The 22,052-nt window shown below is 32.7% G+C and overlaps 4 protein-coding genes across 4 annotated transcripts; 3 read left to right on the plus strand and 1 right to left on the minus strand.

Annotated features, from left to right (window-relative positions):
• The first annotated feature begins 382 nt into the window (after window positions 1-382).
• LOC112029573 (uncharacterized) lies at window positions 383-2,024 on the plus strand. Its single transcript, XM_024062262.2, has 2 exons — window positions 383-603; window positions 685-2,024. The coding sequence occupies exon 2, from the start codon at window positions 693-695 to the stop codon at window positions 1,662-1,664; it is 972 nt and encodes a 323-aa protein (XP_023918030.2). The 5' UTR covers window positions 383-603; window positions 685-692; the 3' UTR covers window positions 1,665-2,024.
• A 1,645-nt stretch (window positions 2,025-3,669) lies between these two features.
• Window positions 3,670-5,200, plus strand: LOC136069402 (uncharacterized membrane protein At3g27390-like). The gene is made up of 4 exons (XM_065777878.1): window positions 3,670-3,922; window positions 3,999-4,194; window positions 4,275-4,515; window positions 4,697-5,200. The coding sequence occupies exons 1-4, from the start codon at window positions 3,776-3,778 to the stop codon at window positions 4,920-4,922; spliced, it is 810 nt and encodes a 269-aa protein (XP_065633950.1). The 5' UTR covers window positions 3,670-3,775; the 3' UTR covers window positions 4,923-5,200.
• A 2,569-nt stretch (window positions 5,201-7,769) lies between these two features.
• Window positions 7,770-9,411, plus strand: LOC112028478 (uncharacterized). Its single transcript, XM_024061175.2, has 2 exons — window positions 7,770-7,990; window positions 8,072-9,411. Exon 2 carries the CDS (start codon window positions 8,080-8,082, stop codon window positions 9,049-9,051), a length of 972 nt encoding a protein of 323 aa, XP_023916943.2. The 5' UTR covers window positions 7,770-7,990; window positions 8,072-8,079; the 3' UTR covers window positions 9,052-9,411.
• Window positions 9,412-17,868: 8,457 nt separating this feature from the next.
• On the minus strand, window positions 17,869-20,979 carry LOC112028446 (MATH domain and coiled-coil domain-containing protein At3g58270). Its single transcript, XM_024061137.2, is given in 7 exon segments — window positions 17,869-18,185; window positions 18,385-18,542; window positions 18,641-18,861; window positions 18,863-18,927; window positions 19,015-19,184; window positions 19,272-19,398; window positions 20,808-20,979. Coding segments are annotated over 7 exon segments (945 nt in total). The 5' UTR covers window positions 20,854-20,979; the 3' UTR covers window positions 17,869-18,027.
• Window positions 20,980-22,052: the final 1,073 nt, after the last annotated feature.

The following is a 22,052-nucleotide window of genomic DNA, read 5'->3' on the forward strand; positions in this document are numbered from 1 at the left end:
TTGTAGAGGGTTTAAAATGATGCACATTTTCAAGTCCTTTTTTTATTCCCTTTCCCATGGATGGTTTATATATGAAAAATCAATTTCCAACAAAGCATTTACAAATTAACTTGTTACCAATTAATCACAAATTAATTAAAAAAATTAAATAAAAAAAATAATCCACCAGTCATATTCATTACTGCATTAGTTTGTTAAGCTTATGTACTAAAAGATTTAGTATCTTTAGCATTTTCCAAACTTAAAAACCGTTTGATATTGGGTGGACAAAGAAACTAAATATTATAGTAAAAATATGTAAGGACCTTCTGTCACAGATCCGTGGACATTTTCATAAGCCCTCTGTTTCGGTGCCTCTGAGTTGTCAGCCTCTAAAAGGAGATTTTTTCTCCACAAAACAAACTTCCTTGTCTACCTCCTCCTAATTTACTTTCTTTTCCAAAAATCTCTGACAAAGCGTTTCCCTCTGAATTTTCTATTGCACGTTTCATTTTCAAGAAACATCATTGCCCTTCAATCTTTCCAACAACATATTTTGATTGTTTCTGTCATTGGGGGGCTGCTTTTTCTTCTGTCAAAGCTCGTTGAAGTTCTCAGGTTGAGGTAATTAACATGCAAGCTTTTACGTTCATGCATGCTATGTTCATTACATCTCATGGTGCAACAAGAAAATTTGCTTGACAGGAAAATCTATGTATGCACAAACAAAAATGTATTTTACTCGTTCTGGTAGATCTCACTCGGTGCATATTCAATCACCACCATTAGCAGAGAAGATAACTGAAGAGCCTCCTGCAAATGTAATAAATAAACACTCGGCTCAAAGCACTGTGACATGCATGTACCAAGCCAATATTGCAGGCTATTGGCGTAATGTATCATTCATTTGGTGCAAGAACCTGATGAACCATTCTTTCACTGTTAAGGTTGATAGTATAGACGGTGATTTCAATTACACATGCAAGATTGAGCTTAAGCCTTGGCATTTTTGGAGCAAAAAAGGGTACAAGAGTTTTGAGGTTGATGGGAATCCAGTGGAGGTGTATTGGGATCTTCGTTCAGCTAAATTTGCTGGTGGCCCTGAGCCATGTACGGATTTTTACATTGCTCTAGTTTCTGATGAAGAGGTTGTGTTGTTATTGGGAGATTACAGGAAAAAGGCTTACAAGAGAACAAAATCAAGGCCAGCCCTTGTTGATGCAGTGCTTGTTTACAAGAAGGAAAATGTATTTGCCAAGAGATGTTTCTCTACAAGGGCTAAATTCAATGAAAGGAAAGATCATGACATTGTTGTGGAGAGCTCGACAACGGGACCTAGAGACCCCGAAATGTGGATTAGCATAGATGGGATTGTGTTGGTTCATGTTAAGAATTTGCAATGGAAATTCAGAGGGAATCAGACTGTGCTAATTAACAAGTTCCCTGTGCAAGTGTTCTGGGATGTACATGATTGGCTATTTAGTAGCCCTGGCATGGGACATGGTTTGTTTATATTCAAACCAGGTGCAACTTTAGATTCAGAAAATGAGAGCAGAGAGGGCAGTAGCCAAGGAGGTGGTGATGTTGACAGCGATTGCAGCAGCGGGTATTACTCTACTTGGAGTAATTTAACAGCAACAGCTTCGGAATTCTGCCTTTTTCTTCATGCTTGGAAGATTGAGTGAGATTTAATTATGAACAACACTTTTTTGCCAATGACAATGAACAGCAATGTTGCAAACTTATTAGTAATATTAATGGGTCTTAAACCCTTTTGTTGTAAATTACATATGTTTATTATCTTTCAAATTTTTCTTGGCCAGCAACACAGTTGATTTCACCCATATCATATATACCTGGCGTGATAATTGCAAAGGATCTTTCATCAGTTTAGTGTTGTCTAGGCTAGGATTTTCATGGATTGGCTGCAAGCTGTGGAAGCTGTAGGGGTATGGATTCACAGATACATGCATATTAGATAGCTTTATGTACCAAGAGACTAATTATATCTCAATGATATTGTCCAATTCTCTCTATGAGAAGAACCTGATTTCAAATCCCACTTATTGTAACCAAAAAAAAAAAAGCCTTTGTGTGGATTATAGATATCCATCGATGTAAAAAAAGCCTTGTATATGTACAACATACAACATGAAGCAAGAACAACAAAGTAAAACAAACTGTAGACGATAGACTTTGAGGAGTGGAGGACGTTATAAATCCTGCCTCCTTTCTTCTATTTCTTTACTCTCATTTTTACACATACACACCCTTTTTGTTTATGTACAATAAAATTTCAAATTATGATGTCTGTTTCATGATAATTGTTTTTTTATCATCATTGAAAAAATTGACTAAGTAACTAGGTAATATTTTAGATCCCTAAATTTAATCACAGCTAAGTTAATTAAGGCTAATCAAATAATTAATTCATGATTAACCAAATTAACTAAGCATGAAAATAAACAATTGCAAGATGTGGAAGTCGTAGATGTAAGGATTCATAGATAAGAGAGTTTACCAAACCCCGCAACCACACCTAAACCGACCAAAACTACCAATAAAATGGAGTAACGCACCGCAATTGGCAGTGAAAAAAGAGATTTGCGATGTGCAGTTCTATGTTAAGAAAATTGCACAAAATTATACAGCACCGCCGCCATATATTTATTATTTTATATTAAATATATATTAATATTATTTGAAGTAATACTATTATAAGAGATAAGCCCTTTCACACCTGAACACTTATTAGGCTACTCTAAATCAGCCCAAAATAAAAGAAAAACCAGTCCAACGTTTTAAGAATTAGCCCAAAACAACTTTGGGCTGGGTCAATCCAGGCCAAAATTTTGAAAAGCTTCCTAGTCCAAAACCAATCAAATTGCACTACACAAGTGACCATAAAATTGAGAATCAGTGTAGTGATGGTTTTGCTCAAACCCCATGGTGTAGTGCAGTGATTAAAATGGACTAAAACTGCACTAAATCTCACCGTGAGCATCCCTATTCACAAATAAATGCATATAAGGTAGCTTTATATGTTGTCAAGAGACTTATAACTAGTAGTTGAGCCAAAAAATTTGTCATTATGGGGCCGAATAGAAAAGCGTGTGATTATTTTTTTTCTCTAAATATAAATTAGCACTTTGTGCATGTGTGTATATATATATATATATTTGGAATGGAAACTACTTCCTAAATCAGTGTGTACGATATTTATATATGATATATTTTACCCATTAAATTATAATTCATGAAAAAAAAATGTAATAAGCTTAATATTTTTTGTGTTATTTATAAATGAGATTTAGAATTGAAAGTACCATGATTTAAACTTCGGATTTGAACCCTTTCGAAACACCGGTCAATTAAGTTACAGAACTTAAACTATACAAAATTATAAATACTATATTTTGTAAAGGAAAATACTTATCACCTAATAAATAAATGTATAAGTTATATTTGGTGATTGATGACAGATCTGTGTAAAGCCTATGCGATAAGATTTTTAGTATTCCTAGCACCATCTTTTTATAAACTAGTGAAAGAGAAAGTCTAGGAAAGCAACACAAAGTTACAATATTTTCACAACATTATTTTTAGTTGTAGTGGATTTTTTTTTTTTTTTTATGTTTTAGGAACAGTTTAGTGAATGATTTTTGCTGAAGATAGAGGAGATGAGATAGGAATATTGGAAAATTTAAAATCCAGCTCATGAGAAAAAAGTCTTTACATGCATTGATTTTGATTCTGAGGCATCCTTGTGACAGCCAGGCCTAAATACCGCAAAAACATGAGCCCTAGTCCTGAGAGAGAATGGCTAGGTGACAATGGTGACAATGACTCAAAGAATGGAAGGGAGAATTCATACAATTCAAAACTTATATCAGAAAGATCCAGAACTTTGAAGTGGGGAATCCAACAATATAAATCAGTGCAGGTAAGGACTCGTGACTCATGAGGTACTTTTAATTATTAAAAACCTTGTGTAAATTCAATGTGTTTCAATGGGTCAGGTATGGGACTGGCTGTTTAAATCCTGTGAGGTAAATGGTCGGATTCTTCTCCGTGATGGTCTGATAACTCCCAAGGACATTGAGGAATGCATTCTGAAGGGTAATTGTAAGAAGTTGGGCATCAAGTTACCTGCTTGGTCTATATTACAGTGTCTGCTTGCATCAGCAAAGTCCAACTCATCTGGGTTGGTGATCTGTATGTCTCTCAAACATTTGTTTTTACTTTCACATAGCTAACCAGAGGTCTAATCATGATCATGTAATTGAACGTTCCAGCTGATGATGTGGAGTTGACGAGGATGAATGTACCAAGGGATAAAGTATTTGAGTGGTTCATTGGGCCCCTATTAATCATGAAAGAGCAAATAAAGAAACTCCAGTTAAATGAAAATGAAGATATGTGCCTAAGAGAGCTTGTTATGACATGCAAAAATGAAAAACCTGAGGAGTGGGATGACACTGAGTTTGCATCCAGTGACAAAGTCAGAAGAGCGCAATTGCAATCCATAATTAGAAGGTGCATTTATGAAAAGATTTTATCTGAAACAGTATAAGTCTTGGTGTCTGTTGCATAAAAAATAAACCCATCCAGGGTGCATGCAATGAACATTTTATGAAGTATCTACAGTTTACTCAGTAAACTTAAAGCTCTTTCATGTTATTAGTACATAAGCACTTTTTTTCTCTTCCTTTGGCAGACTACAGGGAATTGTAGCTTCAATGTCCCGGCTACCGACCTTCCGACGTCGCTTTAGGAATTTGGTGAAGGTGTTGTACATAGAAGCAATTCAGGAAGATGCTTCAGGAAATCATATGGGAGGAATCTTGAAAGCCAAATATGGCAACAAGAGCTGTAATCAAAGTGAAGACAAAAAAGAGATAGATGAAATTATAAACAAGGGAGACTATGGAAATCTAGTATGAATGAGCTGTAAATCTTTCATAGGATGTAGCAAAGGCTTGTGTTAACACTAGATTGGAGTTTGACAAAAACAAAAGAAAATTGCTTTGCTGAACCGAGAGACCTGCTGTACTCCATCTATCTTTGTCATAGTTTTATTCTAAGCTCCTTTTTTTGGAACTTTGTAGGCTATCTTTGTCATAGTTTTATCCTAAGCTCCTTTTTTATGGAACTTGCTAGGAAGAATTTTCTCTTTGGGAGTGAAACTTTGACAATGACATGGAAAACTGAATTGGGATTCTCTATGATTCTTTTTTTATTCCGATAGGTTGGGGCAATAACATCTTGGGAAGACTTCTTGAATACTTAATATAACATATAAAGACAACCCAAAAATTCTAAGCACCATTGTCATAGCTTTATTCTAAGCTTCTTTTTTTGGAACTTTCTAGGCTATCTTTGTCAAAGTTTTATTCTAAGCTCCTTTTTTATGGAACTTGCGAGGAAGAATTTTCTCTTTGGGAGTGAGACTTTGACAATGACATGGAAAACTGAATTGGGATTCTCTATGATTCTTTTTTTATTCTGATAGGTTCGGGCGATAACATCTTGGGAAGACTTCTTGAATAGTTAATATAACATATAAAGATGACCCAAAAATTCTAAGCTCCTTTGTCATAGTTTTAGTAGCTCCTTTTTTTGGAACTTTCTAGGCTATCTCCGTCATAGTTTTATTCTAAGCTCCTTTTTATGGAACTTGCTACGAAGGAGTAAGACTTTAACAATGACATGGAAAACTGAATTGGGATTCTCTACAATTCTTTTTTTATTCTAATTTTTTGGGGCGATAACATCTTGGGAAGACTCCTTGAATAGTTAATATAACATATAAAAACACTAAATCCAAAAGGCCTAAGCTCAATGAGTATGAGATAAACTATATTGTATTAATCACTCATTTTTCTAATCATTATTCAATGTGAGACTTCATTACTTAACCAACCAAACTACTCACACTTGAATATTCGAACATGATTCTATAAAATGCTTAAGGTAACCTCACAACTAAGCATACATCTATTTTTACGGAACTTGCTAGGAAGAAGGAGTAAGACTTTGACAATGACATGGAAAACTGAATTGGGATTCTCTACAATTCTTTTTTTATTCTAATTTTTTGGGGCGATAACATCTTGGGAAGACTCCTTGAATAGTTAATATAACATATAAAAACACTGAATCCAAAAGGCCTAAGCTCAACGAGTATGAGGTAAACTATATTATATTAACCACTCATTTTTTTAATCATTATTCAATGTGAGACTTCATTACATAACCAACCACACTACTCACACTTGAATAATCGAACACGATTCTATAAAATTCTTAAGGTAACCTCACAACTAAGCATACATCTATTTTTGAAACAAGTGGATTGGAGTTTATCACGTCATCAATAATTAAAATAGGCAAGAGTTTTTCTTAATTTAAATAGATAAGCAGACCAATGTATTGTCCTTGTCATATTTTTAGGCCTTGTTTAGGCTTGAACCTTAATTAGGTTGAACCAACCCTAGAATCATGAGATATGATAGTTCTTTGCCATCAGCTACCCTTTTTGACTTTGCCTTTTAGACAACTATAAGGTGACACTTGCATGTTGATATGGTCAATAGTCAATACAACTGGCAAGCTTGGAAAACCAATTTGAAATTCTCTCCTTTTTCCAGTAGGAAATTAGACTTGAAACTAATAGCAATCTGCTAAGCAAAAGAAAATCTTATTCCCAGATTTGAAATCCATCAAGATATATGTATATATATTATTTTTACATCATGCTGCATGTGTTCAATTTTTTAGTTGGTCCAGATAGTGACATGGAAAGATCTTGATCAAAGAATTAGACTATTAAGTATGAAGTAATGGGCATTTGAGAGATATGGCATGTTGTAAATTTTGTAAAGGATTAAAATCATGCACATTTCCAAGTCCTTTTGTTCTCGGTTTCAAATGGTTGACGGTGAAAATTTGATGATAGAAATATTACAAATTTTACTACATACCCTTTACAAATTAATGTGTTATTAATCACAAAAAAATTAAGAAATTAAAAATAAATAAATAAATAAAAATTAGATACTAAATATAGATATTTATTTATTATGTTTTCGAAACACACCACACACATTTCATGCCACATCCGTTTGTTAAGGTAATTATGTAAAAAATTTGTGGTGCCTTTAGGATTTCTAAGCTTAACAACAGAGGACAAACAGACTTGAAACTACCAGCTAGCAAATATCAATCTGTTAAACAAAACAAGCAAATCTTATTCCCACATCTGGAATCCATCAAGCTACATGTATATGTATTATAATCTCATGATCATGCTTCATGTGATCGATCGTTTATTTGGTCCAGATCTTGATCACAGAATTAGGCTATGAAGTATAAAGTAATGGGCATTTGAAAGATATAAATGGCATGCTTGTAAAGGGTTTAAAATGATGCACATTTTCAAGTCCTTTTTTTATTCCCTTTCCCATGGATGGTTTATATATGAAAAATCAATTTCCAACAAAGCATTTACAAATTAACTTGTTACCAATTAATCACAAATTAATTAAAAAAATTAAATAAAAAAAATAATCCACCAGTCATATTCATTACTGCATTAGTTTGTTAAGCTTATGTACTAAAAGATTTAGTATCTTTAGCATTTTCCAAACTTAAAAACCGTTTGATATTGGGTGGACAAAGAAACTAAATATTATAGTAAAAATATGTAAGGACCTTCTGTCACAGATCCGTGGACATTTTCATAAGCCCTCTGTTTCGGTGCCTCTGAGTTGTCAGCCTCTAAAAGGAGATTTTTTCTCCACAAAACAAACTTCCTTGTCTACCTCCTCCTAATTTACTTTCTTTTCCAAAAATCTCTGACAAAGCGTTTCCCTCTGAATTTTCTATTGCACGTTTCATTTTCAAGAAACATCATTGCCCTTCAATCTTTCCAACAACATATTTTGATTGTTTCTGTCATTGGGGGGCTGCTTTTTCTTCTGTCAAAGCTCGTTGAAGTTCTCAGGTTGAGGTAATTAACATGCAAGCTTTTACGTTCATGCATGCTATGTTCATTACATCTCATGGTGCAACAAGAAAATTTGCTTGACAGGAAAATCTATGTATGCACAAACAAAAATGTATTTTACTCGTTCTGGTAGATCTCACTCGGTGCATATTCAATCACCACCATTAGCAGAGAAGATAACTGAAGAGCCTCCTGCAAATGTAATAAATAAACACTCGGCTCAAAGCACTGTGACATGCATGTACCAAGCCAATATTGCAGGCTATTGGCGTAATGTATCATTCATTTGGTGCAAGAACCTGATGAACCATTCTTTCACTGTTAAGGTTGATAGTATAGACGGTGATTTCAATTACACATGCAAGATTGAGCTTAAGCCTTGGCATTTTTGGAGCAAAAAAGGGTACAAGAGTTTTGAGGTTGATGGGAATCCAGTGGAGGTGTATTGGGATCTTCGTTCAGCTAAATTTGCTGGTGGCCCTGAGCCATGTACGGATTTTTACATTGCTCTAGTTTCTGATGAAGAGGTTGTGTTGTTATTGGGAGATTACAGGAAAAAGGCTTACAAGAGAACAAAATCAAGGCCAGCCCTTGTTGATGCAGTGCTTGTTTACAAGAAGGAAAATGTATTTGCCAAGAGATGTTTCTCTACAAGGGCTAAATTCAATGAAAGGAAAGATCATGACATTGTTGTGGAGAGCTCGACAACGGGACCTAGAGACCCCGAAATGTGGATTAGCATAGATGGGATTGTGTTGGTTCATGTTAAGAATTTGCAATGGAAATTCAGAGGGAATCAGACTGTGCTAATTAACAAGTTCCCTGTGCAAGTGTTCTGGGATGTACATGATTGGCTATTTAGTAGCCCTGGCATGGGACATGGTTTGTTTATATTCAAACCAGGTGCAACTTTAGATTCAGAAAATGAGAGCAGAGAGGGCAGTAGCCAAGGAGGTGGTGATGTTGACAGCGATTGCAGCAGCGGGTATTACTCTACTTGGAGTAATTTAACAGCAACAGCTTCGGAATTCTGCCTTTTTCTTCATGCTTGGAAGATTGAGTGAGATTTAATTATGAACAACACTTTTTTGCCAATGACAATGAACAGCAATGTTGCAAACTTATTAGTAATATTAATGGGTCTTAAACCCTTTTGTTGTAAATTACATATGTTTATTATCTTTCAAATTTTTCTTGGCCAGCAACACAGTTGATTTCACCCATATCATATATACCTGGCGTGATAATTGCAAAGGATCTTTCATCAGTTTAGTGTTGTCTAGGCTAGGATTTTCATGGATTGGCTGCAAGCTGTGGAAGCTGTAGGGGTATGGATTCACAGATACATGCATATTAGATAGCTTTATGTACCAAGAGACTAATTATATCTCAATGATATTGTCCAATTCTCTCTATGAGAAGAACCTGATTTCAAATCCCACTTATTGTAACCAAAAAAAAAAAAGCCTTTGTGTGGATTATAGATATCCATCGATGTAAAAAAAGCCTTGTATATGTACAACATACAACATGAAGCAAGAACAACAAAGTAAAACAAACTGTAGACGATAGACTTTGAGGAGTGGAGGACGTTATAAATCCTGCCTCCTTTCTTCTATTTCTTTACTCTCATTTTTACACATACACACCCTTTTTGTTTATGTACAATAAAATTTCAAATTATGATGTCTGTTTCATGATAATTGTTTTTTTATCATCATTGAAAAAATTGACTAAGTAACTAGGTAATATTTTAGATCCCTAAATTTAATCACAGCTAAGTTAATTAAGGCTAATCAAATAATTAATTCATGATTAACCAAATTAACTAAGCATGAAAATAAACAATTGCAAGATGTGGAAGTCGTAGATGTAAGGATTCATAGATAAGAGAGTTTACCAAACCCCGCAACCACACCTAAACCGACCAAAACTACCAATAAAATGGAGTAACGCACCGCAATTGGCAGTGAAAAAAGAGATTTGCGATGTGCAGTTCTATGTTAAGAAAATTGCACAAAATTATACAGCACCGCCGCCATATATTTATTATTTTATATTAAATATATATTAATATTATTTGAAGTAATACTATTATAAGAGATAAGCCCTTTCACACCTGAACACTTATTAGGCTACTCTAAATCAGCCCAAAATAAAAGAAAAACCAGTCCAACGTTTTAAGAATTAGCCCAAAACAACTTTGGGCTGGGTCAATCCAGGCCAAAATTTTGAAAAGCTTCCTAGTCCAAAACCAATCAAATTGCACTACACAAGTGACCATAAAATTGAGAATCAGTGTAGTGATGGTTTTGCTCAAACCCCATGGTGTAGTGCAGTGATTAAAATGGACTAAAACTGCACTAAATCTCACCGTGAGCATCCCTATTCACAAATAAATGCATATAAGGTAGCTTTATATGTTGTCAAGAGACTTATAACTAGTAGTTGAGCCAAAAAATTTGTCATTATGGGGCCGAATAGAAAAGCGTGTGATTATTTTTTTTCTCTAAATATAAATTAGCACTTTGTGCATGTGTGTATATATATATATATATTTGGAATGGAAACTACTTCCTAAATCAGTGTGTACGATATTTATATATGATATATTTTACCCATTAAATTATAATTCATGAAAAAAAAATGTAATAAGCTTAATATTTTTTGTGTTATTTATAAATGAGATTTAGAATTGAAAGTACCATGATTTAAACTTCGGATTTGAACCCTTTCGAAACACCGGTCAATTAAGTTACAGAACTTAAACTATACAAAATTATAAATACTATATTTTGTAAAGGAAAATACTTATCACCTAATAAATAAATGTATAAGTTATATTTGGTGATTGATGACAGATCTGTGTAAAGCCTATGCGATAAGATTTTTAGTATTCCTAGCACCATCTTTTTATAAACTAGTGAAAGAGAAAGTCTAGGAAAGCAACACAAAGTTACAATATTTTCACAACATTATTTTTAGTTGTAGTGGATTTTTTTTTTTTTTTTTTAGAATCAGTTGTAGTGGATTTAGATATAATATTTTATTATTTTATTTAATATCATTTTAACCAGGCTTACAACTTGACACCTTAATTGTTTTGGAAATATCGTGATATTTTGTTGTGTATTCTTATTTCTTGCAACTCCTAGCCAAATTGTCAAAAGTGAGATAACAAATTAAATTCAATCTCTACAAGTTTTATAGTTACAAGAAACATTATCGTTCATATGTAAACATTATAATGCTACCGTTACAAATTATTTTACAATATTTTTTACAAATTATTAATATAGCAAATTTTTACTAGTTCTTATCTAGACTCACCACTAACATCACTTTGTTTATTTACTAATAACCACTCACCACATTAGCAATTTATAAAATAATTTGACTCTAGCATTTTTTTTTTTTTAAACAAAATATCAAAACCACATATCTATAATGGTGAGCAACTATTTTTAACAGTACGTCAGTACGTGTCAAAAACTGTATAATAGAACATAACATAGAGAGAGAGAGAGAGAGAATGGGGGAAAAGAACTTAGCTCCTTTGTGTTGATCTATCCAAAATCATATGCCGATCTATCTAGAAATGAAATCAAATGCTGATCTCATCTACTAGTGGAGTTGCTAGCTATTTGAGTAATTATTAATTGTTAAGAAGATGAGTGCACTTTGTTACCTCCACTGCTTGCAAGCCAAACTGCTCCACCAGCCGTCAACCTCCTTATCTTCCTTGCCCTCCCCGGGTCCTACCCTCTATAGTGGCTTCAGAAATTTTTTTCAAGGGATCGTTAAAAATAAAAAAATAAAAAAATTAAATCAAACAAAATTTAATAAAAAGAAAATTGGAATATATCAAGTTAACGTCGAAAAAAAAAACACACACACACGCACATAAATACATGAAGTTTTAGAACTCCTTCTACAAGTATTGATATTTTGAAATCATTACAAAATAAGTCATTATCAGTTGTCATTATTTATTGTCAATATTTATAAATATAAACATTTTATTTTGTTAAGTTTGTATAACAATTTTATTTTTATGCAATTTAAATTATTTATTTGTCATTGTTCTTATATTAAAAAAATTAAATTAAATGACAAAACTCAACTCCCTAGCACTGCACAACCACACTCATCCATATATAAATAATACACAACGTGTCTACTTAACTAATCAAATGTCTGAATAATCACTAACTTTATTATTTTTTTTGTTGAATCACTAACTTTATAACAAAAACTTTTTATAACATAATATCAATGCACACACATATAACAACCCTCTATATTTCATAATTATTAAATAATATAAAGATATTTTATATTTATATTATATGTATACGTTTACACACATCACAATTCACACAAATAACATTAGAATAAAAAATAATAATAATGCACACAATCAATATCAAACACACTCACATACATAATATAAATTTATGAAAAAAAGAGACACTCACAACTCACAGACACTCACATTTTACTCATAAAGTCAAAAATGCCAAGATGGTCAAGCAAAGAAGAGAGATAAGATGAGATTCATGAGAATGAGGTCAAGGATTAGAGGGAGAGAAAAGTCTGTGATCTGTGTTGTTGTTTGGCATTGGACTTGTCTAATATGTGATCAGGTTATGTAAGACGTAAGTTAGGGTGTGCAAAAAATATTTTTAAGGGTATATATGTGTGTGTGTGTGTGTGTGTGTGTGTGTGTATGTGTAGAGATTAAATCTTGTAAGAATATAGTGTAAAACTTATGTTTTACTCCTCCAATCCTAACATGTCACATCATCTTATCACATATTTAAGAATAAACACAACCACACCCAATCAATTCTAATACTCACATATAAATCCAACCAAATTGAAAGTTTACTAAAATGTTATTAAGTGCGGTAGAATGTATTGAATTTTAAGTAAAATGCTATGCAGTAATCTCTTATTAGATGGTATAAAACATAAGTTTTACACCCCATCCTTACCAAATTCAAACTCATATATATATATATATAAATATTCAAGTCATGGGGTTCAAGTCACTTTGGGCCCTCACCTGAACTATCATGCCTTACCCAAACACTCTTAGGTCCACTTTTGTTATTTTCAGATTGGGACTTTGAAAGAGCTGGGTGCATTTCGGATTGGGCTTATGTGGTTTAAGTGAAGGTTCAAATCCGATTGATGGGCATTTTTTGGGGAGCTGATTGATGAATTCGGGTTGGGCCTTGAGTCTTGTTCAAGCGTGAATTGAAAGAGGTATGGAGTGTGGGCTTTCATTTGATTTGTGCAAGTATGTGATGGTGAATGCAAGAACGCACAAATCTCTCCTTGCGCTCTTTAAAAATGATTATTTGTGGAGAATTAAGTCCAAAATTTCAAATGTATGATAAACAAAGGCTAGCTTATCTTATAGTGTTTTAATAAGAGAGAAATCGATGCCAATATCTGAATGCAAACAAATGCTTAAAAACAACAAGGCTGAAACTTCAACCCACAAACAGCAGAAATAAAAAATTGAGAGAAATCATAAGGAATAGAGGAAGAGCTCCCATGTACCAATATTTCCACCCCAAATTTCAGAATAGTGAGAATCTTTGCCAGCTGAATGTCCATTTGCTCTAAAGTTTCAGCTATATGGGAAAACGTAGCTCCACTTGTTTTAAGTTAAAGAGAAAGTTTTATACCAGCCTTTATGTATCCTTAATGGCTAGATTTTAGGTTAAAAGATGAGGTTATTGACCTCCAAGGTGCTAAATTGATGGTTGGTTCAAATTTGCTTTAATTGGGTAAAAGATTTAGTTTGCTTTATGCATAATTTTGGAAATAAAAGGGGCCCAAACTCAAGGGCTAATGTTTCCTAGTCATGGCTACCTATTAACTATTAAGCTCTAGTTTTCCCAATGAACCAATTAAAAAGTATATAATTATAAATAGGAAAGTCACTGAGGCCAAAGAACATTGTTTACTAAAAAAGAAACAAACTGGACCATCAAAAATTAATTAAAATAAATTTATATATATATATATATATGTATATATTAATAGGTAAAACTCAGAGAAAGCTCAGTTAGAACTTAAAATTAGAATCCAATTTTCTACCATGTGTCTAAATTTATATAGGAACTATACCATAATTATTCACTTAAATTTGTGTTATGTATCCACTTAAGTTTTTTAATCTTTATGTTAAGTGAGTTAATGACTGCAACATACTAAGAACCTAATATTAATGAACTGTCAAATTTATAAATAAATAAATCAATCAATCAAGTGTACTCAATAAAAAATCACCACACAGCAAAGATCACCACACGTTTTATCTTATTAAAAAAATTAAAAAAATGATCGTAAGTAGTATTAAATTTAGGTAAGGATTTTTAATATGTGACTAATTATGTTTACTTTTATAATAAAAATTGTGTTTGATTTTAAATGTATCCATACGTATACCTGTGTTACATACTATTTTTTAAAATAATTTGACTAATTTTTATATTTTTATAATAAAAATTGTGTTTAATTTTAAATGCATCAATGTGTTTGTATGAGTTACATGTTAGAAAATAAACAAAACAAAAACAAAGCTAACAACAAAAGAATGAAATGAAAGTATGCAATCAATTAAACAAATCAAATTTACATCTAGAAAAATTAAACAAAACAAATTTGGACCAAGATTGACAAAAGGCAATAAAAAGGCCCACTATATCCACGGCCTTAAGGTTTTGATGGCTATGTACCAAGAGCTCGTGCAAAATATTTTATCTATTTTAGTATAAGAATCTATTTTTTTTATTTTACATGCTCACTTTTCAAAATATCGTACATAGAGTATCTATTTCACACTACATTTCATTAAAATATCAATTTTTTTGATTTTTAAAATTTTTTCTCTTTTTTCGCATACAACAACCATCATCCACTCTCTTCTTTCATCCTCAAAATATATAAAGAAAGAATAAACAATTAAATACAAAATAAATAATATCAGTGTAAATTTACACGATTACTATAGCAAATTTGTAAATTTACAGAACTATACACGAACTAATGTAGGTCATTTTTAGGCAAAAACTATGTAAATTCTACACATTATTTTATTCAACACAAACTGATGTGAATGCTCTAGCTCAAACTTTTACAATCAACGAATTGAAAGGGTATATATAGCAAAGTCATCAATGCTATTCTTATTTGACTTTTTAATTTTTACACGCTGAAAAAATAATAGAGTAATTAAAATTCTAAAGTTTGTACCAAACTTAAAAATAAATAAATAATTATTTTTGCCAAGGTTTACAAGAGAATATTTATTTTTTTTATAAAGAAAACCTGCAAACCACTTGTTTTAATTTTTACATTTAAAAAAAAAAAAAAACTAACCGGAATTCATAACATAACATCCAAGCTTGAGAAAAATAAAACAAACCATCATAGCCTTCCTGGAGTCTCACGCATGCTCGAAATCATAATGCAAAGCAAAAAGACACTAGTAGAAATCATGGGTATAGGAGTTGGAATTGCATGAAATCTGGTAGACTGAAACGAAACGACCTTCTGAAAAATAGTTGTCTCTTTGCCACAAGGTGTCTCTTGAAAATGGTGAACTCCTTCATGTAGGCCTCGAAAACTGTGATTTTACCATTTATAGTAATTTTTGTTTTCTTAATAACTTTTTACTCAAAAATCAGAATAATATCCCACTTATTTTGGGATGATCTTTAAGGTCAGTAGTTTATGATTTTGCATTTAACTCAATTTTCCCATTTTTGGTAAATTTTGATATTTTGTCACCTAATCGCGTAATTAGTGTGAATTAGGGCTTCAGACAATTTTCTTAGTATTTATATGTTTTCTAGCCGTTAGAGCCAGAATTGACAATTTTTGAATAAATACAAACTTTTGTCAAAGTCTTTCTCTAGTAGAATCCAGTTTATCTTCTTGTAGATATAGGGAAAACCCTCATGGATTTGAGATTTACTACCAAAAGCTAATAGTTTAGTTTCTGTTCCATCAAAAGAGTATCGTGTGTGCTTTTCTTAGGCTTTCACGACATCAATATGTAACTTGGAACAATCCAAAGCACTAAACATATCATGGGAAATCAAAGGGCATTTATACTCCGCAACAATGCAATGCACCTTAAAGTTAAACGCACTAAATAGTCTTTAATTGGTTTGAAATTGGAAGTGAAGGGGAGCAAGGCTATCCAGTTAAATTTGTAGATACAAAGAAAATAATGGTACATTTTTCAGGCCAAATTAGTGATTGACATATATAATGTTCACTATTTTCTAGAGCCACTTTTTTTTTTCTTTTAAGGAAAATTTTTAATAGCCACTTAAAAAGTACAACTATGTGTTGTAAAAGTATTCACATCAGTCTCATTAATTTAATATTTTAGCAAAAATTTATTTAAACTCAACCGAAACAAGCATGCATCAACCTCTCTAAATTAACTAAAGTTTTTAAAGAGGATAGTCTCGCTAATCGCTACATGTAGCGAGACTCTATCCTCACCATATTAAATTTCAATATTGATAAAGTGTTGAGACTGATGTATGTGTATGAAAATAATAGATAGCTAAACAAGCAAAAATAGAATTTTTTTCGATTAGTTTAACTAAATATTTGAAGAGACTAATGTAAATGCTCTAAGAATGGCAAGCCAAGATTTAGTTTAAAGAGGAAAAGATTAAAATATAAAACATAAAATAAATTTAATTCCAAAAAATGTTAAGAAAGGAGTATAAGTTACAAAATAAATAAATAAATTGATTTCCAAAATATATAACTTAAAATCGTAATATAATCAATTTAAATAGACAGCTTGATTACTTGAGAATAAATTGAAAAAATAAATAAATTCACAAGTATTAAAATTTGACACCATACTAAAGTATTTCAAGACATTATCTATATATACTTTGATTTCCTTTTAGAATATATACAATATTTAGGCTTTGTCTGATTTGCTTTAGGAGGGGTCAAGAAAAGTGTTTTAAGGGGTTAAAACTCTTCTAGTTGGAATTGCCAACGATTTCGCAACTTGGCTAAAGAATTTTAACAGGAACTTAAAGCTGAAAGCAATTTTTAAGTTAAAAATTGAAATTCTGAACTTTTAGGAAAAAGCACTACAATTCACCAAGCATTGCTGAACGTAATTTTCCAACTGCTAATGACCTTCTATTCTGTTAAATCGGTTATCAGTTCCTTAAAAGTTAAAAGTGAATCTCATCAGCTACAACCCAATTCGGCAATCACAGGACAAACAGGAATTTTCTGGAAGAATATTTGGGGCTTATCATCTCCAGCCAAGGTGAGAAATTTTATTTGAAGAGCCTGCAAAAATGCTGTTCCCACAAAGACCAGCCTTGCTCACTGAACTGTGTTTGATGATCCAACCCGTGATGTGCCATCGCGATCCGGAAGATGTTTGGAGAAGAGATTCCCAGAGGGACTTTCGTTTGAATGTCATTTTTGATAGCTTTTCAAAGTTAGTCCATTATGTTATGGAATCCAGGACAACGTTGATCTCTTTGCTATGATATCATGGATGATCTGGTTTAGAAGGAACAAGCTTTGGAATTCATCTCAGGTCTTCCCCATTAACTCAGTCTACAAGCAAGCTCAGGACTCACTTTCTGAATTTGTGCAAGCTAAACCACGGCCTACACTTGCCCCAAGTTACTTGGATTTTGCCTTCTACAACTAACCATAAAAAAAAAAAAAAAATACCTTTCTCTATATATATTTTTGATAGGTACCCTTCTCTCCCTCTCTCTCTATGTATATATATATGCATGCAAAACACTAGGACCTAAAGAGATTAGTCAGAACATTCATGTAACATAACATGCACAATCTACGATAACCATGACAAATATATAAGTTATTCCAAATTTGATATTATCTCTACAACTGCAATAAGGATAATCTCCCAGTCTCCGAAAAGGAAAAGGAAAAATCTCCCTATCTTGCCAAATGCGGTTCCGAGAAAAATAGTAGGCAACATGCCAACATCACTATGGGAACAGCTTAATGTTAGACACAGCCATAATTTCTGCTTCCACAATTAAAGTGTCATTCACAAGAAAACCCTTTGATGCATCATTGAGATTCTCTAGAAGCAAAAATTGCGAAAAGCCCCAGTCTTTCATTGATTTAGAAAACCAATGTTTAGCTGAAAGAAGAGAACGAAACAAAGTTTACAGTGGAACAAAACAAGTGAAGGAGAACAGGAAACACACACATAATGAGGAAACTCAGGTTTAACCATAGCTCTGGTAGAATATCAAGCAAATTGAGAAACAAAACCCCCCACCAGAGCCTATATTTTCCCAACATTTGAAATGAAAATATGATTAAAATATTCGATTTACCTGTTTTTTCTACATGATTTTTGTTGATTTGGTCCCTTATCCGTAATTTGAATTCTGCAAAATATTTGAGATCCGATAGAAGACAATCACATGAGCAGAGGTAGACAGAAATCGCTTCTTTTTCATTAGAATCTCCTTTAGGATAAACCAGTATCTTCCTAGATTCAGCAAAAAGAATTAAAAATAATGCTGATAAACATAAAAATTAACTTTCCTTTTAATAAAAATAAATGTGCAACTTCCAGTAATAAAATACCATTGTGAATCTGCAACAGTGAATTCTTGAGAATAAGATTCTTCATATAGTGCCGAGAAGTTTTCAATCTTCCAAGTCAGAGTACTATTAGCAGGTTGTTTTGTCATGGAAACACACTCCAGTTTGCCACTATGATTATGAACAAAAACCTCTACACCAAATAGGCAACAATCATTGACAAGGTATCCATGAGAATCATCATTGAAAGTATCCAAGGGAAGAAATTTTGGTATAGCCCCATTCAGTCTTCATGTCGTGAAACCTTTTAATTGAACTATCATCAGCATCTGGACAAAAGATAATATAGAAAATAAATTTACAAAACCATTATACATACATGCAGATTTATTTGCATCAATTATGAGAGAGCAAACCATGAATGGTCAAGTACTTGTCCCGAATCTGACCAAACACGAACAATTTGAAGCTGACATAAATCTCCCAACCAAGAGGAAGATTTTCTGTCTCTACAATTGCTAAGTAAAGGGAGATATGACCACTCCCATTCATTTTTTTGTTTCCTTTTGGATAGAGAGACAACCTCCTGTAAAAGAAGACAAACCTCTTGACAAAGAAAACATTTATATTTTAATTGAAAAAATAATTAAGAGTGTAGAGCATTAGGGTCCACCATTTGTGCCCACAAGCTTCAAAAACACCAGACTCATACTTTTCCGTAGCCTTGGACAGTATAGAGTATGACTTTATTTTAAGCATGTAATGAGTTGGAGGTAAATGTCTTTTTGATCTTGTGATTGCTGCAAATACATTAGGAATATTTAAAAGGAAATCTTCTAAAAATTGACTAATGACATATAGATTGGGGTTCGGAAATGTTTTCAACCAAGCAGTACTAAAGCAGAATCAATGAACTCAAAGAAATTTTCAAATGAATAATGCAGTACTGGTTCATGCAAATGCAGCAGATGTCATGTTGTAATCTATCACATGGAATGTTATTGATAGCTAAATACATTGTCTATTCATTGCCTAGCCTCATATTCTCTACTTGATCAAGACTCCTACAAAAAATATTTTGGAGTCATACATACTTCTTTTGGGGGGATTCAAGCTGTTAGTCCAGCCTCCATTTTTACATAGCAAAAGATAATAATAATAATAAGACCATTTTGACTCTTTTTCTTTAATGATTTTCAATCATCCAACTTGAAAATACAATGATTTAATTGAAGTACAGTGATAGAATCTGATTTTAAGTTTGGACATGTCAAACAAATAAACATAAAATATTTTGGGATCATAAACAACTGCAGACCTGTTAAATGAAAACCTTTTGTCACCTTTATATGGATACTTAAAAGACCATTTTGACTCTTTTTCTTAAATGGGTCCCAATCATCCAACTTGAAATTTGAAAATACAATGATTTAATTGAAGTGATAAAATCTAAATGTCATGTTTGGACATGAAATACTTCGTGAAGTGCAAAACACATTTAGAAAGTGCTAATTAATCCTAAATTGAGCCATTTTCTACAAATAAACAAATTTTAACTAAAAAAAAGTTCATTATCGTATATTGGAACTTAACACTCTAATCCTTCTATTCCCAAAACCTACAATGTCATCCCTATCAAAATAGTCACATAGGATATAACATGAATAAAGACCCCAACTCAAAAGTAGAAACACATAGATAACTCTATAGGTTTAAAAAATAGTTCAGTTCAAGTCTGTCTCAGTCTTGTGTTCACTCTCCATTTTTTTTTCTTTTTTGGAAAATCGTGTATAGTAGCTTTTAGAAGAGATAAAGCAGCGTCGTACTCAGTGCACAAAGCTTTTACTTTTGCGGGGTTTTGGAGAGGTTATAGTAGACACCAACCTATTTTCCAGCAAAAGACTTATCATATACTTCTCATTTGAGATGCCGACTTCAATTATGACGATTCTAATGTTTATCACATACAAGTACAACTACAGCAAAATATTTGCGGGCTCGACAGACTGATTCAAAAAAAAAAAATGGAACTTATTCTAATTGCTTAATTCTTTTTAGAAAAGAAGTTGGGAAATTCATATAACTCATATAGAAAAATAAATAACATTCATGATGTACTTTTATGAACACTGAAATGAAATAAACAAGAAACAGAGCATAATACAGTCAAATTTTTATAATTGTGAAGAGGAGGTACAAGAGAACATACAGAGTTCGTCGCAGAAGTTGGTAGTAGCAGAGTCTTCAGACTTCATCACTCCAAAATTTTCTGGTTTCCGGAAATCCTCTTTTTGAGAAAAAATTTGATAATTTGCATCTTTTTGGGGGGTCGGAGGTAAATGTCTTTTTCAAATGATAGAAAAAGAAAGTGAAAAAAAAAAAAAAAATAGTGCTTGACAACTTTGTGTTGGCGTCCCCACAATCTCGACTGACCGTCTATGACCCCATGAAAAAGGAAAAAACATTCAAGGTAACTTGCATGCTGGCATTATTGGGGGAGCAATATAATAAGTTGACATGCGTTAGAAACAAAATTACAAACTAACTGTGATACTTCAATTTGATTGATTATTTGATATATGTAGGTGCGTGATAAGTCTTATATCGGGTATTTACTAGGTAGATCTAAGTTTTATTAACAACTACAAAAAGGCTCAATTGTGACTAGTCCTTTTGAGGTATAACGCAAATGTGGCAAGCGTTTTTCCTTGGGTTGTTACATATGGTATCAGAGCCAGCTCAGTAACCCTGTGTGAGCTCAGAGACACTATCCCACAAAGTGGCCCCTAACGAGGACGTTAGGGATTTAAGTGGGGGAGATTGTGGGTGTGTGATGAGTCTCACATCGGGTATCTACTGGGTTGAATTGGGTTTTATTAACAACTACAAGAAGTCTCAATTGTGACTAGTCCTTTTGAGGCATAACGCAGATGTGGCTAGCGTTTTTCCTTGGGTCATTACACTAAAATATTGAATTTTAAAGGTTCGATTTCCATCTAAATATTGAGGCTCAAAGATGTGATTTCCACTTGCTGATATGGAAGTTTAATACCACATGGATCTCGAGTCTTATAAACTCGAGTTTTAAAAAAGCAAAACAGAGTCTTTAAAACTCAATTTATGTCAGCCTAAATATAAAACACACAAATCTCACTAAAACACGTTACTCCTCACACTACCTCTAACACTCCTCACTGCCTCTAACACTCCTTACTGCCTCACTGCTCACTCACCCATAACACCCACACTTCTCACACCACATTGCCTCTGATCTCACACCACATTGCCTCTCTTTGTCACCACTCCCTCTCAACAAATTTACATCTCAAGTAAGGGTTTGGGTTTTATTATCACTGCAGTTGGGTATTATTTATTGTTGGGTGTGGGTTAAAGACTTTGCCTATTTATTTGGTAGATACTTAACATAACTTAGTTAAGATACAATGATATTGTG

Source organism: Quercus suber, unplaced genomic scaffold (genome assembly GCF_002906115.3).
Source record: "Quercus suber isolate HL8 unplaced genomic scaffold, Cork oak 2.0 scaffold_166, whole genome shotgun sequence".
Classification (NCBI taxonomy): Eukaryota; Viridiplantae; Streptophyta; class Magnoliopsida; order Fagales; family Fagaceae; genus Quercus; species Quercus suber.